At 54.3% G+C, this 25,870-nt stretch overlaps 7 protein-coding genes across 7 annotated transcripts; 5 read left to right on the top strand and 2 right to left on the bottom strand.

Annotated features, from left to right (window-relative positions):
* Positions 1–2,802: 2,802 nt before the first annotated feature.
* On the top strand, positions 2,803–3,786 carry INS49_007550 (uncharacterized protein; the record flags this gene model as incomplete). Its single annotated transcript, XM_043168313.1, has 2 exons — positions 2,803–2,914; positions 2,993–3,786. 2 exons carry the CDS (start codon positions 2,803–2,805, stop codon positions 3,784–3,786), a joined length of 906 nt encoding a protein of 301 aa, XP_043016830.1.
* A 1,126-nt stretch (positions 3,787–4,912) lies between these two features.
* On the bottom strand, positions 4,913–6,405 carry INS49_007549 (uncharacterized protein; the record flags this gene model as incomplete). Its single annotated transcript, XM_043168312.1, has 4 exons — positions 4,913–5,337; positions 5,420–5,996; positions 6,079–6,259; positions 6,341–6,405. 4 exons carry the CDS (start codon positions 6,403–6,405, stop codon positions 4,913–4,915), a joined length of 1,248 nt encoding a protein of 415 aa, XP_043016829.1.
* Positions 6,406–8,628: 2,223 nt separating this feature from the next.
* Positions 8,629–10,323, top strand: INS49_007548 (uncharacterized protein; the record flags this gene model as incomplete). The annotated part of the gene is made up of 2 exons (XM_043168311.1): positions 8,629–8,859; positions 9,061–10,323. The coding sequence occupies 2 exons, from the start codon at positions 8,629–8,631 to the stop codon at positions 10,321–10,323; spliced, it is 1,494 nt and encodes a 497-aa protein (XP_043016828.1).
* Positions 10,324–12,697: 2,374 nt separating this feature from the next.
* On the top strand, positions 12,698–14,453 carry INS49_007547 (uncharacterized protein; the record flags this gene model as incomplete). Its single annotated transcript, XM_043168310.1, has 3 exons — positions 12,698–13,781; positions 13,835–13,852; positions 13,897–14,453. 3 exons carry the CDS (start codon positions 12,698–12,700, stop codon positions 14,451–14,453), a joined length of 1,659 nt encoding a protein of 552 aa, XP_043016827.1.
* A 1,266-nt stretch (positions 14,454–15,719) lies between these two features.
* Positions 15,720–17,100, top strand: INS49_007546 (uncharacterized protein; the record flags this gene model as incomplete). The annotated part of the gene is made up of 2 exons (XM_043168309.1): positions 15,720–16,940; positions 16,996–17,100. 2 exons carry the CDS (start codon positions 15,720–15,722, stop codon positions 17,098–17,100), a joined length of 1,326 nt encoding a protein of 441 aa, XP_043016826.1.
* A 1,675-nt stretch (positions 17,101–18,775) lies between these two features.
* Positions 18,776–21,752, bottom strand: INS49_007545 (uncharacterized protein; the record flags this gene model as incomplete). The annotated part of the gene is made up of 7 exons (XM_043168308.1): positions 18,776–19,126; positions 19,376–19,684; positions 19,826–20,042; positions 21,117–21,157; positions 21,217–21,379; positions 21,470–21,610; positions 21,673–21,752. The coding sequence occupies 7 exons, from the start codon at positions 21,750–21,752 to the stop codon at positions 18,776–18,778; spliced, it is 1,302 nt and encodes a 433-aa protein (XP_043016825.1).
* A 904-nt stretch (positions 21,753–22,656) lies between these two features.
* INS49_007544 (uncharacterized protein) lies at positions 22,657–25,483 on the top strand (the record flags this gene model as incomplete). The annotated part of the gene is made up of 2 exons (XM_043168307.1): positions 22,657–25,191; positions 25,295–25,483. The coding sequence occupies 2 exons, from the start codon at positions 22,657–22,659 to the stop codon at positions 25,481–25,483; spliced, it is 2,724 nt and encodes a 907-aa protein (XP_043016824.1).
* Between the last annotated feature and the right edge of the window lie 387 nt (positions 25,484–25,870).

Below are 25,870 nucleotides of genomic sequence, written 5' to 3'. Positions count from 1 at the left end.
TTTGCCCTTGGTCTCGTACCAGAGCGATTCCCAGGAGGAAAAATATGTAGGAGGGGGCATGCCGAGAATACAACACGAAAAGGGGCGGCCAAGATTGCCCCAGTGACCTTGCCGCATCTAAGTGCTTTGGAAGTTCTTGTAGCAACAGGTCAGGTTTCAAAAGTCTTGTCTTCCCCTAATCCATTCTTCTAAGAATTCCATCGTGTTCTAGCGAAGACCTAACTAGTGGCTTCTTTCAGGGGGCAAGGGGGGGGGGCAATCCTTTCTTTCGACAAAGTTGTCGCGGGCAACCATTTCTCTGGTTGAAATTGAAGGTCTTCAGTTGGATTGAGTTGGAGAGCAAGACTCGAGGGCCCGGTGACCGTACTGAGACTGGATTGCATGGCCTGAGGTCGGCCGCGAAGCCCTCGCAGTCTGAACCGCAAGTGCAAGACGAGGTTGACAAATGTGAAAACGTAGAAACTATCCAGGACAATGCCTCGGACCATGACTCTCAGATGCGGGCGTTCATTCGGCTTGCCGGAACCGGGTACAGCTGTTCCTGGCACGAAGTGGTTCTCAGGGCCCCCAAGATTAAATTCAGACCATGCGATGGTTCTCAAGCCGCCCAAGCGAGCGGTGCCCTGGATGCCATCACGGTTGCAGTTCGACGGGTAGGCATGATACTAGTAGTTCGTGATCCGACAACATGGAAGCTCAGGAGACAGTATCAAACACCTCCACGGCCACGGCGACCCGGGGTTCCTGTTGCACAGAAATGCGGTTTCATCGATCGCGGGCTGGCATTGGTGGGTGGCTGAGGTCAGTCATGTCTCGAAACCATTGCAGTATTGCTCAGGCCTTGGTGTCTGGTCATCGTTCCGTCCAAGGAACCATCAGAGGATTCATGCACACGTTTGTTCCCTGTGCAAATCCGCAGTCGAGCCGAGAGAGATCTGCATAAGTGCCCGTAATAGGGTGAGCACGGCGGTTCGTGTCCCTTTGTGCCGCAGTGCAACAATGTTTGCAACAGCCCCAGAATTGATCCATCGCCACAGCGTCATGGGAAGCCACATTGTGCACAGGGGCTTCCCAAACGAGCTTGGGCCGCGAAAAGAACAATACGAATTCGAAATGTCCTCACCTCTTGAAACTTTCGACCCTCAGAATTGGAGTTTTTGAAACTTTCCCCTTTCCCTCCAGGGCCGGCTCTCACATGCGCTCACCGCCCTCCTCCAGTGCGCCTAGCCTGACAACGGGTCGGCTGGGATAGAGTTCCTCGGGCCCGCTGAAGCAGTTGGTCTCAAGTTGTGCGTGCAGACGCCATCTGGACATCCTCTGATCTGATATTTGTTCGAAGTTCATGCGGAGCTGGGGCCTTCCGAATATACTTAGACTTCGTCCGAAGAGGAGGATTCTTTACGCTGAGGTGGTAGTCAGGCGCACCCGCAAATCTGGCGCTGGATCTAAGATGGCTCCCGTCCGACAGTGGCAGCACTGGTTCTCCGGCATGACCTGGCGCTTGGAGACAGTCTGCTGAGTAGTTCTCGACGATGGACCCAGATATGACATTCGCGGTATCCACGTGACCATGAGGAAGCATAAGGCAGCCCGCAAGGGAGGCACGGATTAGGAAGGGTCGTTTGCTGGGCGGGAGATCATGGAGGTCGTTCATGGCAATCATGGCAATCATAAGTCGATCCACAAAGATCTCCCAAACGTTTGGTTCCGTGATCTACGCAACAGGATTTCGCCAATCGCTTCTCTGGATACGACCTGGCCGCTAAACAAATCGCAGGCTGTGGGCACCCTGCGGCCCCTTGATACCGGCGATTATTCCAAAGACCACTGACCGAATCCCAGCGCCAATCACTCGGGATGGAGGGCCAGGGCAGCGGTGCTGGCTCGCGTGCAGCTCCGGATTTGCAACCGGTGACGGGGCTGTGGGCTGTGTGTGGATTTCCGAGTGCCGAGATGAAGCTTGCTTTGTTGCTGTGCAGCGCGGCCAAGAGTCTTGGGACTTCTTGGAAAGTCTTGGAAGTGCTTCACTGGGCGGCGTCGCGTGTCTTTATAGGCGCAGGGCGACCGAGCCCACAATTTGGTGCAACGCCAAGGGCCAACCCGCGACCTGCCAAGTCTCTCGGCACCGCGCATGGAGCCCCTGGCCCCTGGGCCGTCCCGGGAACATCACCAGAGTCACCACATGGTTGACGGCACTGACGGGGGGCGGCTGATACCTCCTTGTTCCTGGTCGACACGGGCCGTGATCTGCAGCCACAGGAGCCTCTCAAATTGTTTGCTGGCTTGCGATTCGCTCCGGCAGGAGGCTCTTGGCTCTCCAGTGAGGCTGAGAGCCCTCGACGCACGTAGCGCAGGACATCGCAGACGCCGCCGTCGCCGGGCAAAACACACATCGCAGAGCTGCTGAAACGGCTCACTGTTCGCACTTGTTCAGATGAGGTTTCTGGAGATGGAGGAAACACGAACTTCCGAGTCAAGCCTCGCCGCGACAAGGGATGATGAGATGCGTCCGAAGGAGAAAAAGGACGACCAGACTGTGATGTCTTGGATTCCCAGAGTTGTATATAACAATCCGACAGATTCCTCCCAACCACCAGTCGGAAATAGTCTCTCATCATCATCAGCTTCATCACCAGTATCCTAATCCTCCTCTTCGAGCCCGGATCATCAAGCCCGTCTTTCAATACTTTCATTCGACAATTCGTAGCCCGGGAGGCACTTCGACTTATTAATCCAACTTGAACAACAACAAACCTTGACCTGTTTGACACAGTCACTACTACCTCCCTCCAAACATCCAAGATGCGTTCCTCCACCTCAGTTGCTGTAGCCTGCCTGGCCGCCTCCGTCTCGGCCCACGGTGTCGTGACCAAGGTCACCGGTGCCAACGGTGTTGAGATGCCCGGCCTGACTGGTAAGTTTTTCAGTCGTTGCTCTCATGATCCCTGTATCGATACATGAGGATAGTGGCTAACGTCGGTGGGAAAATTAGTCGCTGATGGCACACCCCGTGACTGCTCCTCCAACGGCTGCGGCTCGCAAGCCGACACCGCCATCATCCGCGACCGGGAGATCAGCTCGGGCGCCGTCGGTCCCTTGGGTAAGACCCAGGGCAACGGCCCCGTCGACCCGGCCATGATGATCAAGGTCTTCATGGGAGATATGGACGTCGCCCAGGCCCCGACCAACGGTGCCAACTCGGGTGTCGGCCAGGAGGATGACCTGAGCAACGCCCCGGCCGCCGCCAAGGGCAACAACAGGGTCCGCCAGCTCCTCGCTGGCCTCCTCGGCGGCGGCGGCGGCGGTGCCAACGCCAAGGGCACCAAGAGCACCGGCCCCCCAGAGGCCAACGTCAAGGCCCTCGCCGGCGCCGGATCCAGCCAGGGCATGCCCACCGCCAACGAGGACGGCACCGTCGACGTGACCTTCCGCCAGATCAACCAGGACGGCGCCGGTCCCCTCGAGGCTATGGTTGACGGCACCTCGGGCGGCACCGACATGGCCGCCTTCCAGGAGGCCCAGGTCACCCAGGACGTGCCCGGCCTCGTCGCCGGTATCTCGGCCACCACCACCTCCGACTTCCCCGTCAAGGTGCAGATGCCCGCCGGTACCACCTGCGACGCCACCGTCGGCTCCGCCACCAACGTCTGCGTCATGCGCCTGCGCAACAACACGCCCGCTGGCCCCTTCGGCGGTGCCGTCGCATTCACTCAGACCCCCGCTGCCCGCAAGAGGGCTCTGGAGTACCGCAAGAAGATGAAGAAGGCCCGTGCCTTCCAGGCCTAAATCATTAGCAAACTCCTCGTGGGTGTGGGGTGAGTTTAATTGGTGGTCAGGAGCATATCGGACTTGTAAATATTTTGGCTTGCGGCCGAGCTCCTGGGGCAGAGGCTGGGAAAACAAAGGGCTGATGATGAGAGATTCCTCCGACCTGCAGTGGCCCTGGAGGCTGTGTGTAACGATCCTTATATATTATTTAGAGACGACTTGATGAATGCAAATGCTGATGAAAAAAAAACAATTACCTTGCTTTGATCCGACGTGACGTCCACCTCGTTGCTCCTGGTTGTTGTTTCCAAAAAAAAGGGAAGAAAAAAAAATTAGAAATTTCGAAGTCTATTAAGGGGTTTCTAGCACGAATTGAAGAGAAACCGAAATTTAGCATCTATTGAATTCGTTGCTGCCAATAATACATCCAACCACCTATACCACCACGTTCTGTATACACACAAAGATACGCAAGATGGTGGCCCCCTGAGCATCAAGATTTGGGCTTTGTATTCAGAAATCACCTCTCAATTGGTGGCTAAAAATACATCTCAATTGCATCGAAGTCTTGTGCAGCTCACAAAACTCCCAAACACTTCCCTGCAATTGCAGTGTCTTTACCTAATCCCAATTAAACCAGCCTCTGTAAGTATTCAGGACGATAATTCATATATTAGCTATTTAAAGGAGGGGAACTTTGCCCCTTTATGTAAACAAACATTCAGCTAAGGTTCGGCCTCCTAATTCATACTAAAATAGCTAGCAAAATAAAGTCCTCGTGTTAATTATTAGTTTGTGGCTTAGAGGTGACTAAATGACGGCGCATAAGCCGCATATAAACCGTCTTTTTTAGAGTCTCCCCTGCTAACTGGCTGCGAAGTGTTCAAGTCTTCAATGCTCTTCCAGTAAAAGTTCTCGATGAAGAAGGCTTGATATGTATGTAGTAAGCCACCCAACTACATAGTGTCTGACACAGAATGTTTGGGATTCTTTTGCGCTGCAGCAGGATTTGGCCCCGTCCAGATTAGGGTGAGTGAGGAAGGGGGACTTGGTGAGCATGTAGCCATACTCGAGAAATGGTTCAAGCAGTTGCATTAAATATAGAAGATAAAGATGACATTTTCGATACTTCGTCAATCGTATCTCACTGCTCATTCACAAACAGTCCTGCCATCCCCATTCCCGTGCCAATACACATGCTCGTCAAGAGGATCTTCTTGCCCGTCCTGCGGCACTCACTAAGACCTGTGACAATCTGCCTCGTACCAGTAGCGCCGAGGGGATGTCCCAAAGCAATCGCGCCGCCCTTAGGGTTCATCTTAGCCCAGTCCAGACCGAGCTTGTCACGGCAGTAGACGGCCATGGAGGCAAAGGCCTCATTGACCTCGATGACGTCGCAGTCGCTCAGGGACAGATTGTACTTGGTCAGGAGCTTGGGGATAGCAATGCTGGGGCCGATGCCCATGATACGGGGGGCCAGGCCAGCAACGGTCGAGCCAACGTACTTGGCAAGGATGGGCTGGCCCAGCTTGATGGCTGTGGAGCGCTTCATCAGGAGCACGGCGGCGGCTGGGAAAGAGATTGGTGGTTAGTGAACGTGGACCAAGCCATACGAATCCCATACAGAGGGGCATGTGTCATATTGGCTTACCTCCGTCAGTGACCTGGCTGGCATTGCCACCCGTGGTGGTAGGTCCCCATTGAGGGAAGGCAACCCTAATCTTGCCCAGGGTCTCGGCAGTGGTGCCGGGTCTGATACCCTCATCCCTGGTCAGGACGACCTCCTTAACCTCTCCGTCAGGTCCCTTGAGCTTGGTCTTGATGGGCACGATCTCGTCGTCGAAGAGACCTTCCTTTTGGGCCTTCTCGGCGCGTTGGAAACTCTCGGCGGCGTATCTATCCATCTCTTCCCTGGTGATACCGAAATCCCGACTGACGTTCTCGCTCGTCCAGCCCATGGGTTGCATCGTGTCAGCTGCCTCCTGGCTCGCCGAGGTGACGGCCTCGTCAAAGGGCTTGTCGAGTGCATCGCCGCCGATAGTCATGGACTCGGCACCAATTGCGATGCCGATTTCAATGTTGCCAGCAGAGATGGCATTGGCGATATCGGCGGTAGCCTTGAGCCCAGAAGAGCAGAAGCGGTTGACGGAAGAGGCACCGGAGACATTGGGAATGCCGGCGGCGAGGGAGGCGGCGCGGAGTTTGTAGGCGGCTTTTGCGTCCGAGACCTGAAGGGCGACGATCGTTTAGTGGCGGCCCAGAAGAAGCATTGTTGGGGCGGCACTTGTGGCCAGGATGGGGCTCGCATACGTTACCAAGGCAAATGTCTTCGATCAGTGCGGGATCTATGGCTGATCGCTCCTTGACCTCCTTCAGCAGGGCGTAGACCATGTACTCGAGACTGGTGTCCTTGAAGCCACCCTTCTTCGCCTTGGCCAGCGGCGTTCGGATGGCCAAGGTGATGACGATGTCGTCGGCATTCTTGGAGGTGCTGTCAGGGTAATTAACCAGGTCAGCGTCTGCTCGGTCTTCACGCATGCGCAGGCCGGTCCATTCAGCAGGAGGGACTCACATCGAGGCAAGGGAGCTGCCGGGAGTCAGGTGCTTGAGGATGGAGCCGAGTCGTTCTACAGCCATGGTTGATGTCTGTGTGCGTGGTCTGCAAGTCTGTTGTTTGTGACGGGACAGAAGAGATCAGGATGGATCAACTGGGTGGCGGGCGAGACGAGAAGAGTTGATGAAGGGGTGGATGATGATTAGTCGTGGACTGCATTGCAAGACGCAGGTCGGTTGTGGTGTCGGTTCGTGTCGTGTCGTGGCCAAGGTCCGTCCTTGAGCCGGTGTGCCTCGGCAATCCGTCTCTGCCATTCTCCCATCGCCTGCCATTCCCCTCCGCGGCTCCACGGGAGTCCCCTGTCCCAATGTTGCGGGGAAAGGCGCGAGGGTGCAGAGGCCAGTCCAGCCCCGGCGGTCTCCACAAAAACAGCCGTCCGTCCCCTAACCCTCAGATCGACTCGGTCACTCCCTCCTCCACGCATTGCTCGAGGCAGGGAGGTTGATAAGAGTCTCCTATTCTCCACCATGTGCTTAATGCTCCCCTCCAAAGCTTGGCAGCAAATCACGTTAGCTGAGTGACAAATGTACTACGAGGTCTAGTCTGTCCAAGCCGCTTGGAGTGAGATGGAATTCAGCCCCAACGCGAGGCTGATGTGAATCGACAGCCGCCCTCCTCCGGCTCCCCTCAGAACCCCTGCCCACAGGCTTTGGAAATGACAACAACTGCCCATATTTCAAGAAGTCCCTCAGGCAAGTCCGTTGCACATCTGATCCGTGGGTTCTTGGGCCTCCTACGAGCCTGGCTCTGGGACAAACCAGTCGAAGTGCCCATGGTCGGTCGCTCTTCGTTTGGACGACGATGGCCAGCTACAAGGCCATGACCAATTGCAGAGGCAGGTGCTGCATGAAGCCGACAAGAGTCATCTCACCGACATGAAATTCAGACCAAGTCCCAAGTCAACTGCTACAGCGTCTGTGTGTCTAGGCGGACCGCTCCGGAAGTGATGGCTCGTCTCCTGCGAGGCCGTTAACATTGGTGACATTCGGCCTGAGTCAGTCCGGCCGGACAATCGCAAAGACGCGGTCTCAGTTACAAGTAGACTAGAAAGCTGCCAAGATCTGCGGATACTGTTCAGAATAGCTTTAGTCTAGATACTGGCCCGAATAAATGCTGGCTTGCCTAGTAGCCAACCTTGCCCGACGAGCGAACAGTTCTCGATCAGATGTGGGGAGGCCTAGGTACTAGGCTTGGCTTGGGATAGATCTTGAAGACCGACTCCCCCAATACATCTGAAAACCCGATAGTCAAGATCCTGGGCGTGCCTGTTGGCGAACCCTTGCTAAACCGACTGCCAATTGGGCCCAGCTAGTCGGTCAGAGAAACTGAAAGCATATGTCCTGCCCTACTGCAGCCGCCCGCGACGACAGCATCTCGGCGTGGCAGCTCGTCCAACGCCTTCGTCTAAACTAGCCCTGGGCTTGTTACACACACGAGACAAGTATCCAGCCAGCAGGTGCTCTTTTTGCCTCTGCCCTTTCATCATCCAGCTTCTGGTCCATGTGCCACAGTAGAAAGGCCACGCTGCTTGCACTGTCTGCATCCTTGTCAAAAGACCATTCAAGAAAATTCATCTCTCAGATTTGAAAAACCACCTCTTGAGTTCTAAATCGATATCTGGAGCAGACTGTGCGCATTCAACCCACTTCCAAGTTGAACCCATTGAAACCAAGTCAAGAGAGGTCATTCTGCTCTGGAGGTTGAGGCCCGATAGCTGCAGGCGACAAAATCCAACAAGGGGGTTGACAAGCCCGCAAGCTTCCAAAAGAGCGGCGTTTGCCACCAGAGACCCTCCAAGGTTCTTCTCGCAGTCGCCTTCAAAAGGAAAACACACTGTCAGGGTGGGCTGCAAACAGGGACAGCAACTCTGCGTTGTCCAAAACGGCAGCCACGCCTTGCATGCACACGCTTTCCTTCTTCACTTCACAGCCAGGCCCCATCTGCCTGCCCATTGGCCTTCGTGCCCAGGCATCCCTGCTTGCAGCTCCTCCAACCGACACAGATAGACTACATACCTGCAGTGTCTGCTACCCACCTATCTCTTACCTACCCAGGACTCAGGTGCCCAAGCGCAGGCTTGTACCTGCCTCCCCGAACAAACGACGACATCAACAAGCACGCTGCCTCCAAGGTCAACCTCACTCTCGCTCTTCCTTCTCCCCCATTCCTCCTTCCCACCAGCGGCCATCTGCTCCGGCCTGCAATCCCATAATTCATCCCATCACAGCCATCGCGCTTCCTTCAACATGGAAGGCCTCGCCGACCCTGAGGCTTTCAAGGCCTGCTATGCCCAGTTCCGGAAGTCTGATAACGACCGGGATGTCCTCATCACTCAGCTCCTCAGCAACTACGAGGATTTGCAGATCAGATATCACAATGCCATGAATCAACTGGAAAATGAGAAGGAGAATCGTGAGATCTGGCAGAGGGAGACCAGAGACGCCCGCAGGCAGTTGCACCAGTCCAAGCTGGCTAATGTGAGCCCCGTTTTCCCTCTTTCTCCCCCCTGCCCTCCGTCTCATCACATTCACTTCTCGCCAGTCAACAACTTCCAGTCATGTCTCCTCTTTTGGCATCACACCTTCTGTCTTGTTACTCCCTAGCCAGCCCTGTCGGCTCTTGGGGTCCCCTGCATATCAGCTTGCCATTGGGTAACTCTTTCAACTAACAGTTGCCAGGAGTCCCACCCTTTTGTTGTTATGATCATCGATGGCGACGGTGCAAAATTCCGAGACGACTACTTTAGAGCTGGCGATAACGGCGGTGGCCAAGCCGCCCAGGAGCTGAAGACTCAGATCAAGCTCCAGCTCCAGGAGACCTACCCTGATACCAGCACCGATAACTGGAATATCTTGGTTTTCTTCTATGCCAATATGGACGGTCTTGGCAAGGCACTTGCCGCCCGCCGCATCCTTAATACGTGGACCGATCTCCAGAAGTTCGCCTCGGGTTTCGGTCGCGCCAATAGCCTCTTCTCCTTTGTCGATGTTGGCTACGGAAAGGACAAGGCCGACCACAAGTGCCAGGCCATGCTGAAGCAGATGCTCCATGCCACCTCGTGCCGCCATGTCTTCTTCGGCCCCTGTCGCGATAATGGATACCTAAATCTGCTGGAAGAGTATAAGCACGATCCCGTCAAGAGGGAGAAGCTCACACTGGTCACCACAGAGCCGGCAGGACCTGGATTTGTCAGCCTCGGCTTCACTATCGTCGCTTTCCCCAGCGTATTTCGATCCGAACCTATGGATAACATCAGCGTCCGATATCCAATGTCGCCAGTGTCGCCAGTCGGTCTCGATATCGGGATTCAGCCGTTCCCGCCTGCCCCAGGCTTGACTCCCGGTCCTGGCCAATATGCTACATCAGAGGAAGACTCCAACGGCTCGTCTCTTTCCGTTTCGAACGGTAACGGAAGTGCCAATGGAAGCACCAACGGTGGTGGATCCACCTGGGCTGTGACAGCGAAGCTCAGTAATGGTCCGGTTATCGACATCTACAGCAAGCAAAAGCCTCCGCCGAAACTCAAGTACGCACTATTCAACGCTGCCAACATGAGAGTTGACGAGCGCCTCCCCGCTGCGGACCCGGTTGCAATCAGGTCCCTCGAGAACAAGGCCAGGGCCCAGGGTTGCAACTTCTGTAACCACTACCACTTGACCGGCAGCTGCGACAAGAACGAAAACTGCGAGTACCAGCATGAAGCAAAGCTCTCGCCGTCGGAACGACTAGCGCTGTGGCACAAGAGCCGTGGTATTGTGTGCTCTGATCAGCAATGGTGTGAGAGCCCATATTGCCTGAGCGGCCACCATTGCAAGAACGTGTACGATGGCAAGCCTTGTATTTGGGGTACGAGGTGCTTCTTCAAAGACACACACGACGCTGATGTCAAGGCGACACTTAAGATCTTTGAAGATGGAACACGCGAGATTCTCACAATTTGATGGCGATCCATAAGGGAGTACTTTAGCTAGTCACTGGGACATCATCCGTGGAGGTAGACTTGTACAAACAAAACTATTGCTGGGCCATTGATATTACTACATGGACCTGCCTAAGTACAGGCAGCTTATAGTCCTACACACGCGTGCCAAATGCGAGGGCAGGCATCTCATTACGATATACCTATAGCTGCAGCCATCGATGCCATATTGGTCGTATGTAATGCCTCGTCTCTTGGTCAAGCTTTCGGTGACCTTCTCATATACTCTCGATAGAAATAGTGGATTATTCTCATATGTCCACTACAAGGAACTGGTAGTCAGTCTTTCGCTTTTTTGATTGCAGTGCATGCCATAGCACATTCGAATACATACTGTTGAAAAAAGGAGGTCATCAATCCAGCAGCCTCCTCTGATAACACGAGCAGCACACATTTAGAATCGTTACCTTTTGTCAAGCCATTTGTCTCAGAAACCTAGGTTTCTGCTCCTGCTACACACAACCAAGAGCATGTGTCAATCGCGCAGTGGTGTGAGTGGCACAAAATCGCATAAAATCCTGGCACCAACAGATCTATACTAGGGTACATGGACCATCTTCCCTGTGACTAGCTTGTTATACGCATCATGAACACTTTGATGGTATGAATTAGCCAACTCTCGATGACTTCCGACTTGCAGATGGCAAATGGACTCTTCATCGAAAGAATTGGTCATTCAACGTCTTTATTTTCGATGTGTACAAAGGCAACCTCGAGCACGCTGCTCCATCGAATACGTTCGACAGCCCGTTCTCTAAAGCATGGCGTCTTTAGATTTGAAACCTCCTAAGTGCGCCACATCCGGTTCCTGGGGACAAGCCACTGACGGAACATGCCGCTCTGCCAGGCTGATCATCTGATACTGTGTCACGAGTTTCGCACCGACCTCTGCCATGCAGCTTTTGCATATTGCTATCTATGGGCTTTTTCCCTTTGTGGCGCTAGATGCAGATTATCTCAGAATTGCATCTCACAGCAAGGCTATGATGGTGGTGGCCAGTGGATATTGATGGCGTCCGCCTGCACCATTGCATATTTAACATTTTGGAGAGCCCAGAAGGAGTTTTACATATGTCAAAATATTTGCAGAATTCAAATATTTTAATTTGGTGTCGAGTATTGGAATCCGCTCAATCATGGAGTGTCTAAATTCGGGAATAATCAAGGACAACTGCTATGGGCGAATGAAGTTATCCACGGTCAAACATGGTGTTCTAAGAACCCACCAAACTCTGTCCCATTTACAATATATCTTGTCAATGGGCATTCCTTTGAGGTTTCTGAAAGGCTTGGCCGTCTAGGTCTCTGCTGCGCCCTCTAGTGACTAAGGCCGATTCACTTGAAACCTCATATGGAAACCCAAGATATGACGCATGTGGTAATGCAGGAAGTCTTTAGTCTTGATTCTGTCAACAAGTTCCAGAACCAATAGAACGACAGCCGGACCGCCCGATAAGACTCCATGTACTGCCACAAAATATGCCGTGTCACGCGACACGGTGTGTACTTTTCCAACTTTCTGCTTTGGAAAACGCCATGCCACGCCACACTAGGCACTGCCTCGTAATCTGAAAAATCAATGGCGAGTGAGATACTCCGAACGACCAATTGTATGCACGTCGTTCTGTCATGTGGCACAGCATGGAGACCAACCCTTTGCATGTACGCCTACCCTACCTAACAAAGAGGGTCTGGCTGGATCCCTGATTGGACTGATCTACTTTGCTCCCTACAAAAGAAGCACAGTATAGGTAGGCACACAGACGGCACCATGTTGCTTGTCGAATCAGAATCTCCAATTGACCGAGATTGTGTTCTGTAGCAGTGGTGTCAATACAGGTTCTTTTCGGCGCCGTCGCAATCTACTTCCGTAGCTTCGGAGACTGATGCGTGCCATGTCTTGGATTTCTTTTTGGACCACTGATTTAGAAGCCACAAAATAGACCCTGCATGCAGATGAGTCTGTAATCATACCGGCATGACCATGTCTAGAACCAGTCTCCGCAGGGACAGCAGTCTCTCCATGAAGCCGAGTCAGATCCCGATGCCCGAACATTCCACACACTCCGGGCGGGCCGAGAATAGGAAACACTAAAAGTTGGCAAGTGAATTGTAGCTGCACGGTCCGATCCCAAATAAAGTCCATGTCAGAACGGATGTGATGATAGCGTATGGGTGGGGTCGACGACTGTCACCATAGCCTGCTGTCTTGAACGTTGTGAATATAAATTGAGTAGATAAATTTCCAGATGTTAACGGCTTTCCCATGCCTCTATTCATCGACTGCTCTATGTCTTGGTAGAATTCGCCACCGAGATCTTCATACAATTGTCACAATGAATTCCTGGCCAAGCTTTCTCATCATCGTTGTTTGTGTCGGAGCCTGGGCGCTCATGAGGCTCCTCCGTCCCCTTGTTCTCAGGGAAGCTGTCTCGATTGGCAGTCTTCGGCATTATCCGCACACTTGGCCCCTCGGTCTTGACCTCGTATGGCAGCTATGGATGGACTTCCACAGTGGCCGATTTTCAGAAGGAATACGCTGCCGGCATGTTCTCTATGGTTCAACATTTTCTGCCAACATCCTAGGCAACAACCACATCTACACAATCGAGCCCCAAAATATTCACACCATCGTCACCAGCCGCGAATCACACAACTTCGAAAAGTCCGAATGGGCTTCCGAGGCTGCCAAGCATATCGGAAACGGCATACTCTTGAACGAAGGAGAAGCTTGGAAACTCTCCAGGATGATGTTGAGACCCATGTTCGCCACCAATTCGGTAGATGAACCTACGCTTATGGAACCCCACGTCAGAAGACTCATAGCACATATGGTGGCCTTGAGCGAGTGTGAGGGGGTTTTCGAATTTCATAGGCTGGCTGACATGCTCATGCTGGATGTTGTTACGGATTTCCTGTTTGGGAAATCCACGGGCTGCTTGGAATCCCCAAGGCGTCCAGCGGGAGAGGACGGAGTCGACTTTCTGGCCCTTGTTAGAACCTTTGACGGCCCTTCAGCCAGCTTCATAGCCCTTGGTGCGCCAGCGAGGGTCAAGTTGCTATTTTCCAGCGGCCGGCTAAACGAGATGGTGGTCGGAATGAAAGCCTTCTTTGAAAGAAAGTTGGCAGACATCATGGCAGACGCGGAGGGCTCCCCGGCTCGAACATCGGCCTGGAGCGTGTTCAGGATGATGAAAGCCCGAAACATCCCCGACGAGCAGATTCAGGGCGAGCTGCAGAACATCTTTTTCGCCAGTTGGGACACCACCTCAGGCCTCCTAGCAAACACGGTCTACGCCCTGCTGAGACACCATCACGTCCAGGCCCGGCTGCGAGAAGAGATCTCGTCTCTACAAGGGAAGCCCCCAACGAGACAGGAACTCAACAGTATGAAGTATTTGCGATTGGTGGTCAAGGAAGGTGCGTGCATGCCCCCGCCCCCGAAATTGTCAGAACACAACATTCTTGTCCAGGCTCGCATGACCTATCACGTACCTTTGCATCCAGCCCAGTCTAATGACCTTGCCTCGTGCAGCTCTCCGTCTCTACTCGCCGGTCACAATGCACTCGCGCAGGGCCAAAGCCGACACCACCCTCCCACGAGGAGGTGGCCAAGACGGCCAAAGCCCCATCGCCGTCAGAGCGGGGACGACCGTCGCGTGGTCCACGTACTCGCTGAACCGTGATCCACGGTGGTACGGTCAAGACTGGGCCGAGTACAGGCCTGAACGATGGGCCAGTCTGATCGGGTCCAGGGCCACCCATTCCACGGCTGACACTGCAGGAGAGGGTGGCACAAGCACTGACACTGGTGCCGATGAAGAACAAATCGGCGGTAGCGAGACCAGGAGGAACTTCTTCATGCCGTTCGGATCAGGACCCCGCGCGTGTCTCGGCCAGCAGATGGCCCAGGCTGAGGTTTCGTATGTGATTGTGCGGCTTCTGCAGGAATTCCCGTCTCTGATGGGGATGAGGGAGGCGGCCGAGCACACGTCGTTCAGGGAGGCCAAGGCAGTCTCGTTCTGTAATGCGGATGGGGTCTGGGTTTCTGTGAATCGAGACAGGCATCGCGAGCTGGGACAAAGCAACTGAATCAGCCGGCAGGGGGGCTAGCAACTGGGAATGGATGCATAATCACATCCCAGAGGTCGGACCAGATTCTCCGGGCCGAAATGCGAGGCGCATAGGCCCTCGGGGTGCTTCTTCCCCGGCGTCCCCACGACGGCTCGGAACACCCGCTGGCTGCATTCTTCCTTGCGGATTCGAGACAGGGCGGTTCAGGTCAGCCACGCTGTCAGGCACGTTATCTGTCCGCGTTTCCCCGGAGTGCTTGTCTCTCCTTGTCACCGGCACGCCCTCCGTATGGAAGCCTGTCAATTAGACTCTATCCAGAATCAGGTTTTTTTCTGAAACACAACAACGGTGTAGGTGATGAAGAAAAAACTCTCGCTGAATTCTTTTCCTTTTTTTTCGGTATCTGTATTGGTCGTAGCGTCTGCTGCAGGGCCACTCTCTCCACCTCCCACCCCTACGTCAGCTGAATACCACAAGGTTGACTGGAATCGGGAGTCAGATCTGTCAAGGTCCACTCCTCTCCACCATACCCAGCTCAGAGGAGGACCTCAAGTAAATATTTCTGAAAAGGCGGAAAATGAGAAATCTGGCACAAAAATCGTGCCACTATCTAAGAAAGATGCTACCATCAAACCAACACACCCACTAGACATAGAGTCACTCCAGTCCATGTCGACCAGGCTCTGACTTGTCCCGCCTGTGACAAATCATCACTTGAAGTGATGGCGTCTTGGTGGTCACACTTTCTCATGCATCTGCACGTCGGCACCTCACAAGTAAGATGCGAGACGTCGGATGCCGGTCAACTGCTGGTCGAAGGAGGTGGCGCCATTGCTGATGCTGATCCCTGCGGACACCTTTTTCGTCAGCCATGACGGCCTCCGCGCTCGGTATTGCTCGCTATCGATAATCTCATCGCAGGTCAAATTTCTTCGTGCACTCGTCCGGAATGCCCAGACATACGGTTCGGACGGATGCTCGCATGCCACGCGCATGGGTGGCCGGACCAGAAGCTTGTGATGGGGTGGCCGCTCGCTTGGGCCATGGAGTCGGTAGAAGGTTCTGGTTGTTCCCCGTCCCTCACCGCTTAAGGCCTGGTCATGAGAGCGCGGATCTGACGATCTGGAACTCTTCACTGGTACTTCTGCGGCGATACTGGTAGCTCCGGGTGGTGGATGAGATACAAAGCCTCAAGTGGCCGCGGCTTTTCAGCAGCTGCAGCCCGGTGAGGAATTGTCAGAATGGCATCCGCTGAATTGCAAGAAACTTGCGCTCCCTGCAAAGATGGCCATGTCGTACCTCATATCAATTCTTAATCGCTTGTCATGTACCACACCCATTCCTCGTCGTCTGGTCCTGGATAGCTTCTCAGACGTAAAATCAGGAGCGCTGAGGCTTGAGACCGTAGAAGGGGAGACAATCACGTTGGGGCAAATGCACTCCGCTGACCGGACCCCCAGCATCACGATCCACAACGACGTTTTCTGGGCTAGGGTACTCTTATTCGGAGACGTGGGGTTTGCGGAGAGCTACCTGATCCGCGAGATCAGTTCGGACGACCTCACGGCTGTTTTTGAGTTCTTCATCGGCAACAGCTCGGCCACTAACAAGCCCGCAGCAGCTGGCCTGTGGCCATGGCTCTTTGGAACACCGTTCCAGGTCATGTTGGGCAGGAGCAATGACATCAGAAATGCGCAAAGCAATGCCAAGGTCCACTACTCACAGAGCAACGAGATGTTTTCCTCGTTTCTCAGCCCGGACATGACATACTCCGCCCCAATATGGCTGCCAAAGTCACATCCCGGCTCCCAGGTCGAGACACTCGAGGAAGCACAGCTGAGGAAGCTCGAGTATGCTCTGCGCCAGACGCGGGTGCAGGCTTCGGACCATGTGCTCGAGATCGGGACGGGATGGGGAAGCTTCGCCATCGTGGCTGCCCGCACGACTGGGTGTCGCGTGACGACCGTGACGCCGAGCAACGAGCAGAAGCGGCTTGCTGAGGAGCGCATCAGGGACGCAGGCGTGGGCGGCAGGGTCGAGGTGTTGGAGGCTGACTATCGTGAGCTGGGCGGCTTGGGCTCGTTTGACAAGATCGTCAGCATCGAGATGATTGAGCACGTCGGACATGACTTTTTGGGTATCTTCTTCGAGTGTATGGATCGATATTTGAAGGCTGAGGGAGGCATTGGGTACTTCCAGTGCATCACGATCCCTGAGACCAGATACGAGCGGTATCGTCGAGGTGAGGACTTCATCAAGAAGTACATCTTTCCTGGCGGTCACCTTCCAACTGTCAGCGGGCTGGTGGCAGCCATCAATCGTGGCTCGCGGGGTAAACTCATCGTCGAGGAGATCAAAAGTATCGGTGCGCATTACCCGAGGGCGCTGAGGAGCTGGAGGGAAAGCTTCTTGGCAAACTTCGATCTCAGAATTATGCCAGAGCTGCGAAGGAGTCAACCTGAAATGACAGTGGCGGAGATAGAGCTGTTCAGAAGGCAATGGGAGGTGAGCAAAAGCTTTCACATGTCGATTTGACCGAGGCTGACAGGATTTTATGCAGTACTACTTCAGTTACTGCGAAGCAGGCTTCAAGACAAAGTCACTTGGAGACGTAGCCATCACTGTTGCCAGAGAGAACTGCGTCGCGCTGCTGGAAGACCCGTAGAGGAGAGGTGTCCTACTCAGGCGAATGCGTTGGGGATTGAGCAGACAGGACTGGGTTCAGGCTGAGGGACGGAAAAGAAAAACCAAAAAAGATTGCTTCGGGTAAAAATCGAACTTAGGCCCTGCTGGAAAAGGGGAAGCGGCATCATCATCTCACCCTCGTTTTGGCCCAGACAGGCTGTCGTGGGGCCAGCATGGAAAACCTTTGGTACATTAACTGAGTGACAAGAAGGCGATGCCTTCAATTGATCATGTACGGATTTACCAAATGCTATTAGTCATACGGGAGAGAAAAGTCCCAAAAAAAAAAAAGAGGATGCTTCTTAAGTGCAGGTCCAGCCTGCGGGCCAACCAGTTCAACTGGCTGGAAGCTGTACAAGACATCTTGATCATGCGGCACTGTTGACACTCTTGGAACGTATATGACACTAGGGAAGCAGCAGTACCACTTCATCCGCCCGTAAGTTGCCCAAGCTATGGCCGCCAGCCAGGACACAGCCGTCGGTCAACCACTATGACGTCGGACTGTGCCTGGTATCGCACACGAGAGAATCGGGTAATGGCCACTCCCCAATTTTCTCGTCTGAGAACAAACTTGCCCCCCTGACCGCTACACCAAGCTGCCTTGTAATGGTGAGATATATGTGTTTTCAACCGTTTATCAGGGCGGGGCACAGATGGCTGCCCACCTGGTCTTGCGTCAATCCCCGTGGCTTGCCCCTCACACAAGCTCAATTGCACGAGACGCCTGCCACGATCAACACTTCCCCAAACTGGTCTCCTTGAGATGTCTCTGGAGAGTAGTCCAAAAAGATTAGGTCTTCCACGCCACATCTAAAGGTGAACAGCTTGTGACGCACCCAGGTTTGATTCAGCTGTGATAGACGATTAGCTGGAGAAGACGTCTGACATTCGCAGCCCATGGTTGGAGCTGTTCCAGATTGCCATAGATCTTCCTCAGATCCTTAGATAATCCACAGCAGATTGAACGTACTCAGTCGTGCCATAAATCGTCACCGTGCGAGCGTCTCACGCGTGCACATGTGAGCGACCATCCTCAACACCAATGCCGGAGCTTCTACTACGATGCACAATGTATTTGGAAGGTCCTTGATTGAGAGCTTGAGTTTGGCTTGTGCCCAGATCAGTGGCTCTCTTCTGATGAGGGACCTTCCTGTGGGATGATGATCCCAGACGGTGCGCCTCAGGTCATACTGACAGCTTTCCCTGCTGAGTCAGCAGACCTGCCCAATCAAGGCTCATGTATTAACGACATCCTTGAACCACGCCTTCAAACTTCGTTCTGCCAGAGCATGCGATCGCTCCCTTCTCTGAGGTATTTCTGCCTGCAAACCACCCAAACGGGGTCATGCTCATACCTCACAACTGATGTATCTGGAAGGCATTATCACTTAGTTGCATGTGCCCTGGATATGCTTACACAGCCGTGGTCCCAAACCGTCAATCGGTGTTGCAAGATGTCTGTCCCTTGTTGACCTCGGGACAGTACTCGAAGCTGTTTAAGGTCAGCCACAATCAATGTAAGAGTGTTTGTGTCAATGCCATTTGTTTCTCATTTTTACAAATTCAAACATTAAAAAAGGACTTTTCTTTGAAAGAAAAAAAGAAGAGAAAAAGGGGCCAGACGCAGGAACCCGGCCCCCCCCTCCCCACCCCTACCACTCCATCTCAACGTCCTCGTACAAATTTAGCCGTGAAAATTCTGAGCGCGCCTCCTCAACGGCTCCAGCGTCCACCGCTTCGCCCATATTGACGTCCCTGTCCTGATCCTGGCCACCCGAAATAGTAGCTTGTGGGTGTGGCTCACCCGGAGCGTGCGAGGCGCCCGTCTCCAGAGTATGGGGCGCCGCCGCCGCAGGATCATCGCCATGGCCATCCGCCCCGGAGCCCTCCTCGGCAGGCGCCTGGGCCATCGCCCACATGTCGAAGTCCGCCTCTCCCCAGTAGTCACTAGCTACATGGTGGAAGGCGTCCACGCTGTGGGCGAGCGGGCCGTGCTCGCTGGTCTAGACATAGAGAGGACGAGAATGTCAGTCTGATTACTCAGTCGGTTATATTTCGCGGTAGTGGAAGGGGATACGGGACAGGAAGTCTGAAAATATGGCTGGGTGAAAAGCGAAGGGGGAGGACGGAAGTGGTCGGTTGATTGCGAGCAGTAGGGAGATGGACGTGATGTGGAAGTGTCGGGTGCCGACAAGGTATGCCACGGCACAGCAATATGAAATATTTGGAGTATTCTCAGGAGTGTCACTTACGTCGAAGGGCTCGCGGGGGTTCGCGTGCCAATCGAGGCGTCGACGGTAGACCTCGAAGAAGAGGTCGATGAAGCGCTCCTCCCCGAGGGCTCCCGGACGCGCCCACGCCACGACACCAGAGTGCCAAAGGTGGTCGCTGACGAACTCGAAGGCGTCGCGGCCGCGCAGGAGGTCGGTGTCGGCGTCGACGGCGCGCCGGGCCGCGTCAAACATGCCCGCGAGGGCCTGCTCTATGTCGGCGCGGGCGTGGCCGGCCGAGCCCCGCTGGAGGTTGGCCAGACCTCCGTGGTCGCGCAGGGCGGCGATGACCTGTCGAAACGAAGGTCGGTTAGCAAACACGCACTAACACTCTGTGAAGACGATGTCGAAAGGAAAGGTGATTAATGCACGAAGGGACGGCATTGGGCCGAAGAAGCTAGTGTATGCTAGGAAGACGGCCATGATACTTACAGCGCGGTCTTGACGGACCTTGCGGAGGATGGTGGAGCGAGGCTCCCACAGGAACCCCGCCGCAGGCACGGCAGCGCGGAGAGTGTGGCGCGTTTGCGCCATGATGATGGTGGTGCTGGTGGTGCTGGTGGTGGTGTAGTTGTTGTGATTGTTGTTGTTGCTGCTGTTGCTGTGGTTGTGGTTGTGGTTGGTGTTGGGGCTGCTGCTACTGCTACTGCTGCGATGTTTTGTTGTTGCTGGGGTGGTGGGATTGGAAATGTGCAGCTCAATTCACACGTCGGTCTCCCAATTCTGAGCTCCATCTCTGCACTATGACTATTTTCCTACGGGACAGTGTGCACGACCGCACTTGACATCGGCTTGACTACCAGGACTTCAATTCTTGACGACGGATATCGCAACTTATCTAGCTTGTTGTTTCTAGACAGACTAACCTTAACGTAGATATTAAGTGCTCTCATCCGGACTGTCATGCTCTCTTAAATGAGCTCACACCTCGACTAGACTGTGAATTGGGGCGGGGTTGGACGGCCAAGCATGATGATAGTCAAGCTTCGGAAACTTTTGGGTTAGATATTGCTCAAGCAAGGCCGCGGTACGGGCCCATGATTCCTATAATAGTATGGTTGCAATGGTTGCTGACAAGTATATTCTTCAATGAAGTTTGTACCTGCAGCGCTCTTCATGGTAATAGTCCCGCTGCTCCAGTGTTTTCAATTCGCGATGAAGCTCTCCAGAGCAATGTAAAAGCATAAGCAAACGGCATAAATGTCCACTCACCGAAACTACGCCGGATCTTGTAAATTGAAGAAAACACGAAGTCCAGCCGCAGAAATTAGACGGGGACGATAGTGGCGTACTACTGTACTTGATAACGGAAGCTTGGCAAGAAAGAAATTACAACACGATGAATGTGGATTGAATCGGGCCACGAAAAAAGTATGAAACCATGATGATGAATCGGGCATATCGACTTAGCCGGCGCACCCTGACATGGACCAGAATGTTGTTACAAGAGAACCCCCAATTGCGTTTGCTGAATATGCGTCTTGAAACATGCGACGAGGTTCTCGTGTAGTAAATTGTCAAGATCTCAAGTACGTACCTAGGTGCAGGGTCAAGGTACAAGTCCCGTCCCATTCACTGGAAAAGCAAAGGGAACAAACGCAGTCCCTCGTGACTATGAGCCTTCCAGCAATGGTAGCTGGAATCTAGGGTGTTTGAAGACTGGAAATTCAATTTGGCCATCGTTTGCGACCCACCCAACTTGCCTGTAAAATCGAGAATGAACAGAATCTCAATCTCGAACCTTTGGTCAAACTCGTCGTCCCTCTACGACACCAACATATTAAGTCTCGACATACTCAGCCCGTCTGCCAAAATAGACATACGCCATGACTTCTTTCACCCTCTTCGGTGATTTCCCAGTGGAAATCCAGGACCAAACCTGGCAGGCCGCGGCTGTCAGCGCCCATAGCGGTCCACGCGTCCTCCATTTGGGACTTTTCGATGTCGACGACGACGATGACGATAAAAACATGCTCCTGCTCGTACCTGAAGCCTCAACCGTCAAAGAAACCCATCAGATTCGAGCCCTCTCCTCAGCTTGCCACCAATCCCGGCGCTGGGCTCGCGCTTGCCTACCCGACGCCCTGAACCTCCGGCCAGGCGAACTGTGGTTTCGAGACGGCGAGGATATCATCAGCTTCATCGGCGCAGGCGACGGGCTCAAGGACCAATTTGAATTTCCTCGTTTCAACCAGTACCGCTGGGCACCCATGGTGTCTATCTGGAAGATTAGATTCCAGGCCTCAGACAGCTTCCCGTCAACATGAACGACCACATACGCCGTGGATTGGCCACGATCCAGCAACAGCGACTGGATGATCTCCCAGACGACGCTTTGCGCCACGTCGTCCTCCGCCATGCTGTCATGGCGTTTTATGCCTTGAAGCAGCGAAGCTGATGTATCCTACCGCAGACATCTACGCCGTGTGGGAGGAGGAACGTGCCCGGGTTCTGTCCCAATGCTGAAGCTGTCTCGGTCCTTCAAGATCTTCGAACTTCTTACGTCGACAGTGTCGACGCCACGCTCTCGAACGTGCAGGTTAACTATGCAGCGTATCGATGTCCGAAGAGCAGAACAAATGAGGCATCTAGCGCGCATTTTCCTGGAGATGGAGGTAGGGTCTGCTGTCTTCTCAGGAAATGAAGACACCGAGGACACCAGAATCGTTGATATACAGCGTCCCACTCCCATCTAAGCTTGAGACAACTTCATGGCACTGGCTGTACGACTAACTGTAACATTATGGCATGCGCGGGGGTGGATCTTTTGGTGGAAGTTGTCGCTGCCGGGTCTGCTGAGTCAGCGGGGCCCAGCTTCGGGCTGTCGGCACAGTACGGTGGTCCAGGAGTGACTGTGGCATACGTCTGATTACGGAGTACGGGATTACCGTATCATCGCCCGCAACGCAACAGGTCTCGTCTCGTCTCCTTGGCCTCGCCCTCCTGACACCGACAGGCCTTCTTACAACCATCATGGCCGCATAGGACCAAGCCAATCCTTCCTCCACACTTACCTCGATGAAGCCGACATCAGCACTACCCAAGAGCGCCGTCTCTTTGTCGTGATTATCGCAGATTCTGTTCTCTTATTATAGACCGTCGCTCCTTTCTTCGCCTAGGCTCCGCCATCAACTCGACTCGACCCGGCTCGGTTCGGATCGGTCGCCCTCAATCGCTCCATAGATTCAACCACGGTGCTCTCACGAACCCACACAACGACTCACCGCAAGCCCGCTCTTCCCTAATGACGACCCTTACCAACCATGGCCCCCAATAAAAATGATCATCGCTACGATGCCCTCCCTCCTATCCCGACCTACGATGAAGCCACCGGCGGCAACAGCCGATCCGCCCTCGACGAGAACGACTACGACCGCACTGATGCTTCGCGGTACGACGCACATGATGATAGCGACTACGACTCCGATGGTCTTCCCAACACCCGCGGCAGGTCGAGCGCCACTAACGGCTCAGCGCGTTCGCAACGAAGACCGGGTGGCTACCGACCACCAACAGTCGAGACTGATGATGAGGACTCAGGGTCAGAGGCTGGGGTCGAGGATGATCTAGTGCGCAGGGAGATGCAAGAGTTGGAAATAGACGATGGCGCAAGCACCCGCTCATCATTATGGTCAAAACGGATACCCTTCTCTTTATCCCTCCCCCAATGGAAGTGGTCTTGGCGCTGGCGATTACCAAAATTACCATCCATACGGCTGGGCGAAAGGGCAAGCGATGGTAGCAGTACAGACAATGAAACACCGAGGCGGCGGTGCTTTCCAGCCATGGACTCAACTGCGACATTTCTCCTGGTCGGACGTGTACTGGCCATCCTAGTCGTCATGGGCTTCCTCTGGCTCTTGTTCATGAGCGATCTCTTCTCCAATATGACCCGGCGCCTGGGCGGCGGCCAGATGTTCGATCCCGAAAGCGTCCGCATACATGTCCAGAGCAGTGTCGACCGAACGCAAATACGGGAGAACCTGAAGCACTTCACCTCGTACGCACATGTTGCCGGGTCTGAAGGCGACTTCGCGCTGGCAATGGACACCAAGAACATGTTCGTCCAGTACGGGCTGGAGGATGTGACGGTCGACGAGTACTACGTATACCTAAACTACCCGACAGCGGACGGAAGAGCAGTAGAAATTCTCGACGCCGACAACAAACCTGTATGGGCCGCAAAGCTGGAAGAAGGGGACACGGGTGGCGAAACTGCTGGCCACCAGACATACACCTTCCACGGACATTCGAAATCGGGAACCGTCCAGGGACCACTAATCTACGCAAACTACGGCTCGAGGGAGGACTTCAAGAAGCTGTCCGACAGCGGGATCCAGACAAAGGGAGCGATTGCATTGGTAAAATACTACGGGACACAAGGTGATCGTGCGCTCAAAATCAAGGCCGCGGAGCTGGCTGGCTTCGCCGGATGCATCATCTACAGCGACCCCCGAGATGACGGCTTCCTGCGGGGCGACGTCGCCCCTGACGGACGCTTCATGCCTGCGGACGGCGTGCAGCGCGGCGGCGTCAGCCTGATGAGCTGGGTTGTTGGTGATGTCTTGACCCCTGGTTGGGAGAGCAAGCAGGGCCTGCCGCGATTGAAGCCTGAGGAATCTTCGGGATTGGTGAACATCCCGAGCTTGCCTCTGGCGTGGCGCGATGCTCAGGTGCTGCTGCAACATATCAAAGGGTTCGGTCAGCCGGCCCCAGATGAGTGGAAGGGCGGAGTCCCAGATATCGGCGAATGGTGGACAGGCAACCTGTCCGGACCGGTTGTGCGCCTGAAGAACGAGCAAGATGAGCGCATCGACCAACCAATCTGGAATGTCTACGGCCGCATCGTGGGCATTGAGCAGCCCGAGAAGTCCATCATAATCGGCAACCACCGTGACGCTTGGTCCTACGGCGCCACGGACCCTGGCTCCGGCACAGCAGTCATGATGGAGTTAGCTCGCATTTTTGGCGACCTCCTTGATCGCGGCTGGCGACCACTGCGTACAATCGAGTTCATGTCATGGGACGCCGAGGAATACAACTTGATTGGCTCCACCGAATTCGTTGAGAAAAGTCTCGACGGTTTGCGCAAAGACGGATACGTTTACATCAACGTCGATACACCCATTGGGGGCGACGAATTCCATGCCTCCGGCAGCCCTGTCTTCCAAAAGATCATATACCGCGTCATCGACCGCATATACGACCCGAATTACAACACCACGCTCCGGGAGCTGTGGGACCGCCGCAGTGGCGAGCTGGAAGGTCTTGGAGCGGGGAGTGATTATGTCGCATTCCAAGATATTGCCGGGACCTCGTCTCTGGACCTGTACTTCCAGGAGTCCGATGGCCTGCCGAGCCACCCCTACCACTCTAGCTACGACAACTTCGACTGGATGGACCGTGTCGGTGACCCAGACTTTGTGTACCACGGCATGCTGGCTGAGCTCATGGGGCTTGTCATCCTGGAACTGTGTGATAGGCCAGTCCTTCCGTTCGACATGGCGGCGTACGCCAACGCGCTGTACAAGTGGACTAACGAACTGTCTGACTGGGCGGAGAAGAAGGCTGCCAACCAAGACGCAAAGGGACTACTCGACATGAACGTCCTCAAGAAGGCAGTACTAGACACTATCGACGCTGTTGGAAGTTTCCAGAACTGGGAGCAGGTCTGGCAGAACAGTGTCCTGGCGGCGAACGGATGGGAGCCGATCGGTCTGGGCCAGAAGAGGACGGAATATAATGACCACATGGCCAATTTTGAAACCGACCTTCTGGATCTGGCCATCGACGGTGGTGTATGTTGCCCTTCTCTTTGTTGTTTTACTGACACCATCCGCCTTTCGCGATTGCCCACACCCAACGGAGCTTTCCTGGACTGACCCCTTATTGAATAAACAGATTCCCAACCGGACACAATTCCGACACGTTGTCTTCGGCCCGCAACTCTGGTCCGGCTACGACGAGGCCTTCTTCCCCGCCATCCGCGACGTCGTCGAGAGCGGCAACTGGACGCTGGCCAACCTGACCGTTGAGAAGACAGCCCGCATCATCACGGATGCTGCCGCCTCGCTGAAGGACTGGTCTTAGTCGATATGGGGAGAAAAGAGCCAGGGTTATATACATACCTGGTCGTCGAGATGTGACAGTGGCCATCTTACCCGCTTGCTCATTTACGCGGTCGAAAAGCAAGGGCAGTAAACAGGCGGACAGGCAGGCAGGCATGGCATGGCATGGCATGGCGTTACTAGGCGGGTTCATTTGTTTGTCTTCTATATATGGGAGGCTCAGTTCCCCCAGTGGCTCTCTGATTTCGTTGGTTTTACACACGTCATTCCGGATCGGTATTTACCGAGGGCCACTATTTCCTGAATATTATCCCCACTGGCATTTCGTGGTTGCTTCCTGAGCCATCGTGCGAGCGAGCTCGCCTAGCTACGCGAACCTTAACGTGCTTGGGAGCAGGACGGTTCAATG

This window comes from Diaporthe citri (assembly GCF_014595645.1).
Source record: "Diaporthe citri strain NFHF-8-4 chromosome Unknown scaffold_22, whole genome shotgun sequence".
NCBI classification, from domain to species: domain Eukaryota; kingdom Fungi; phylum Ascomycota; class Sordariomycetes; order Diaporthales; family Diaporthaceae; genus Diaporthe; species Diaporthe citri.
The sequence above is the reverse complement of the archived record's forward strand: the minus strand, read 5'-3'. Positions and strand labels throughout refer to the sequence as shown.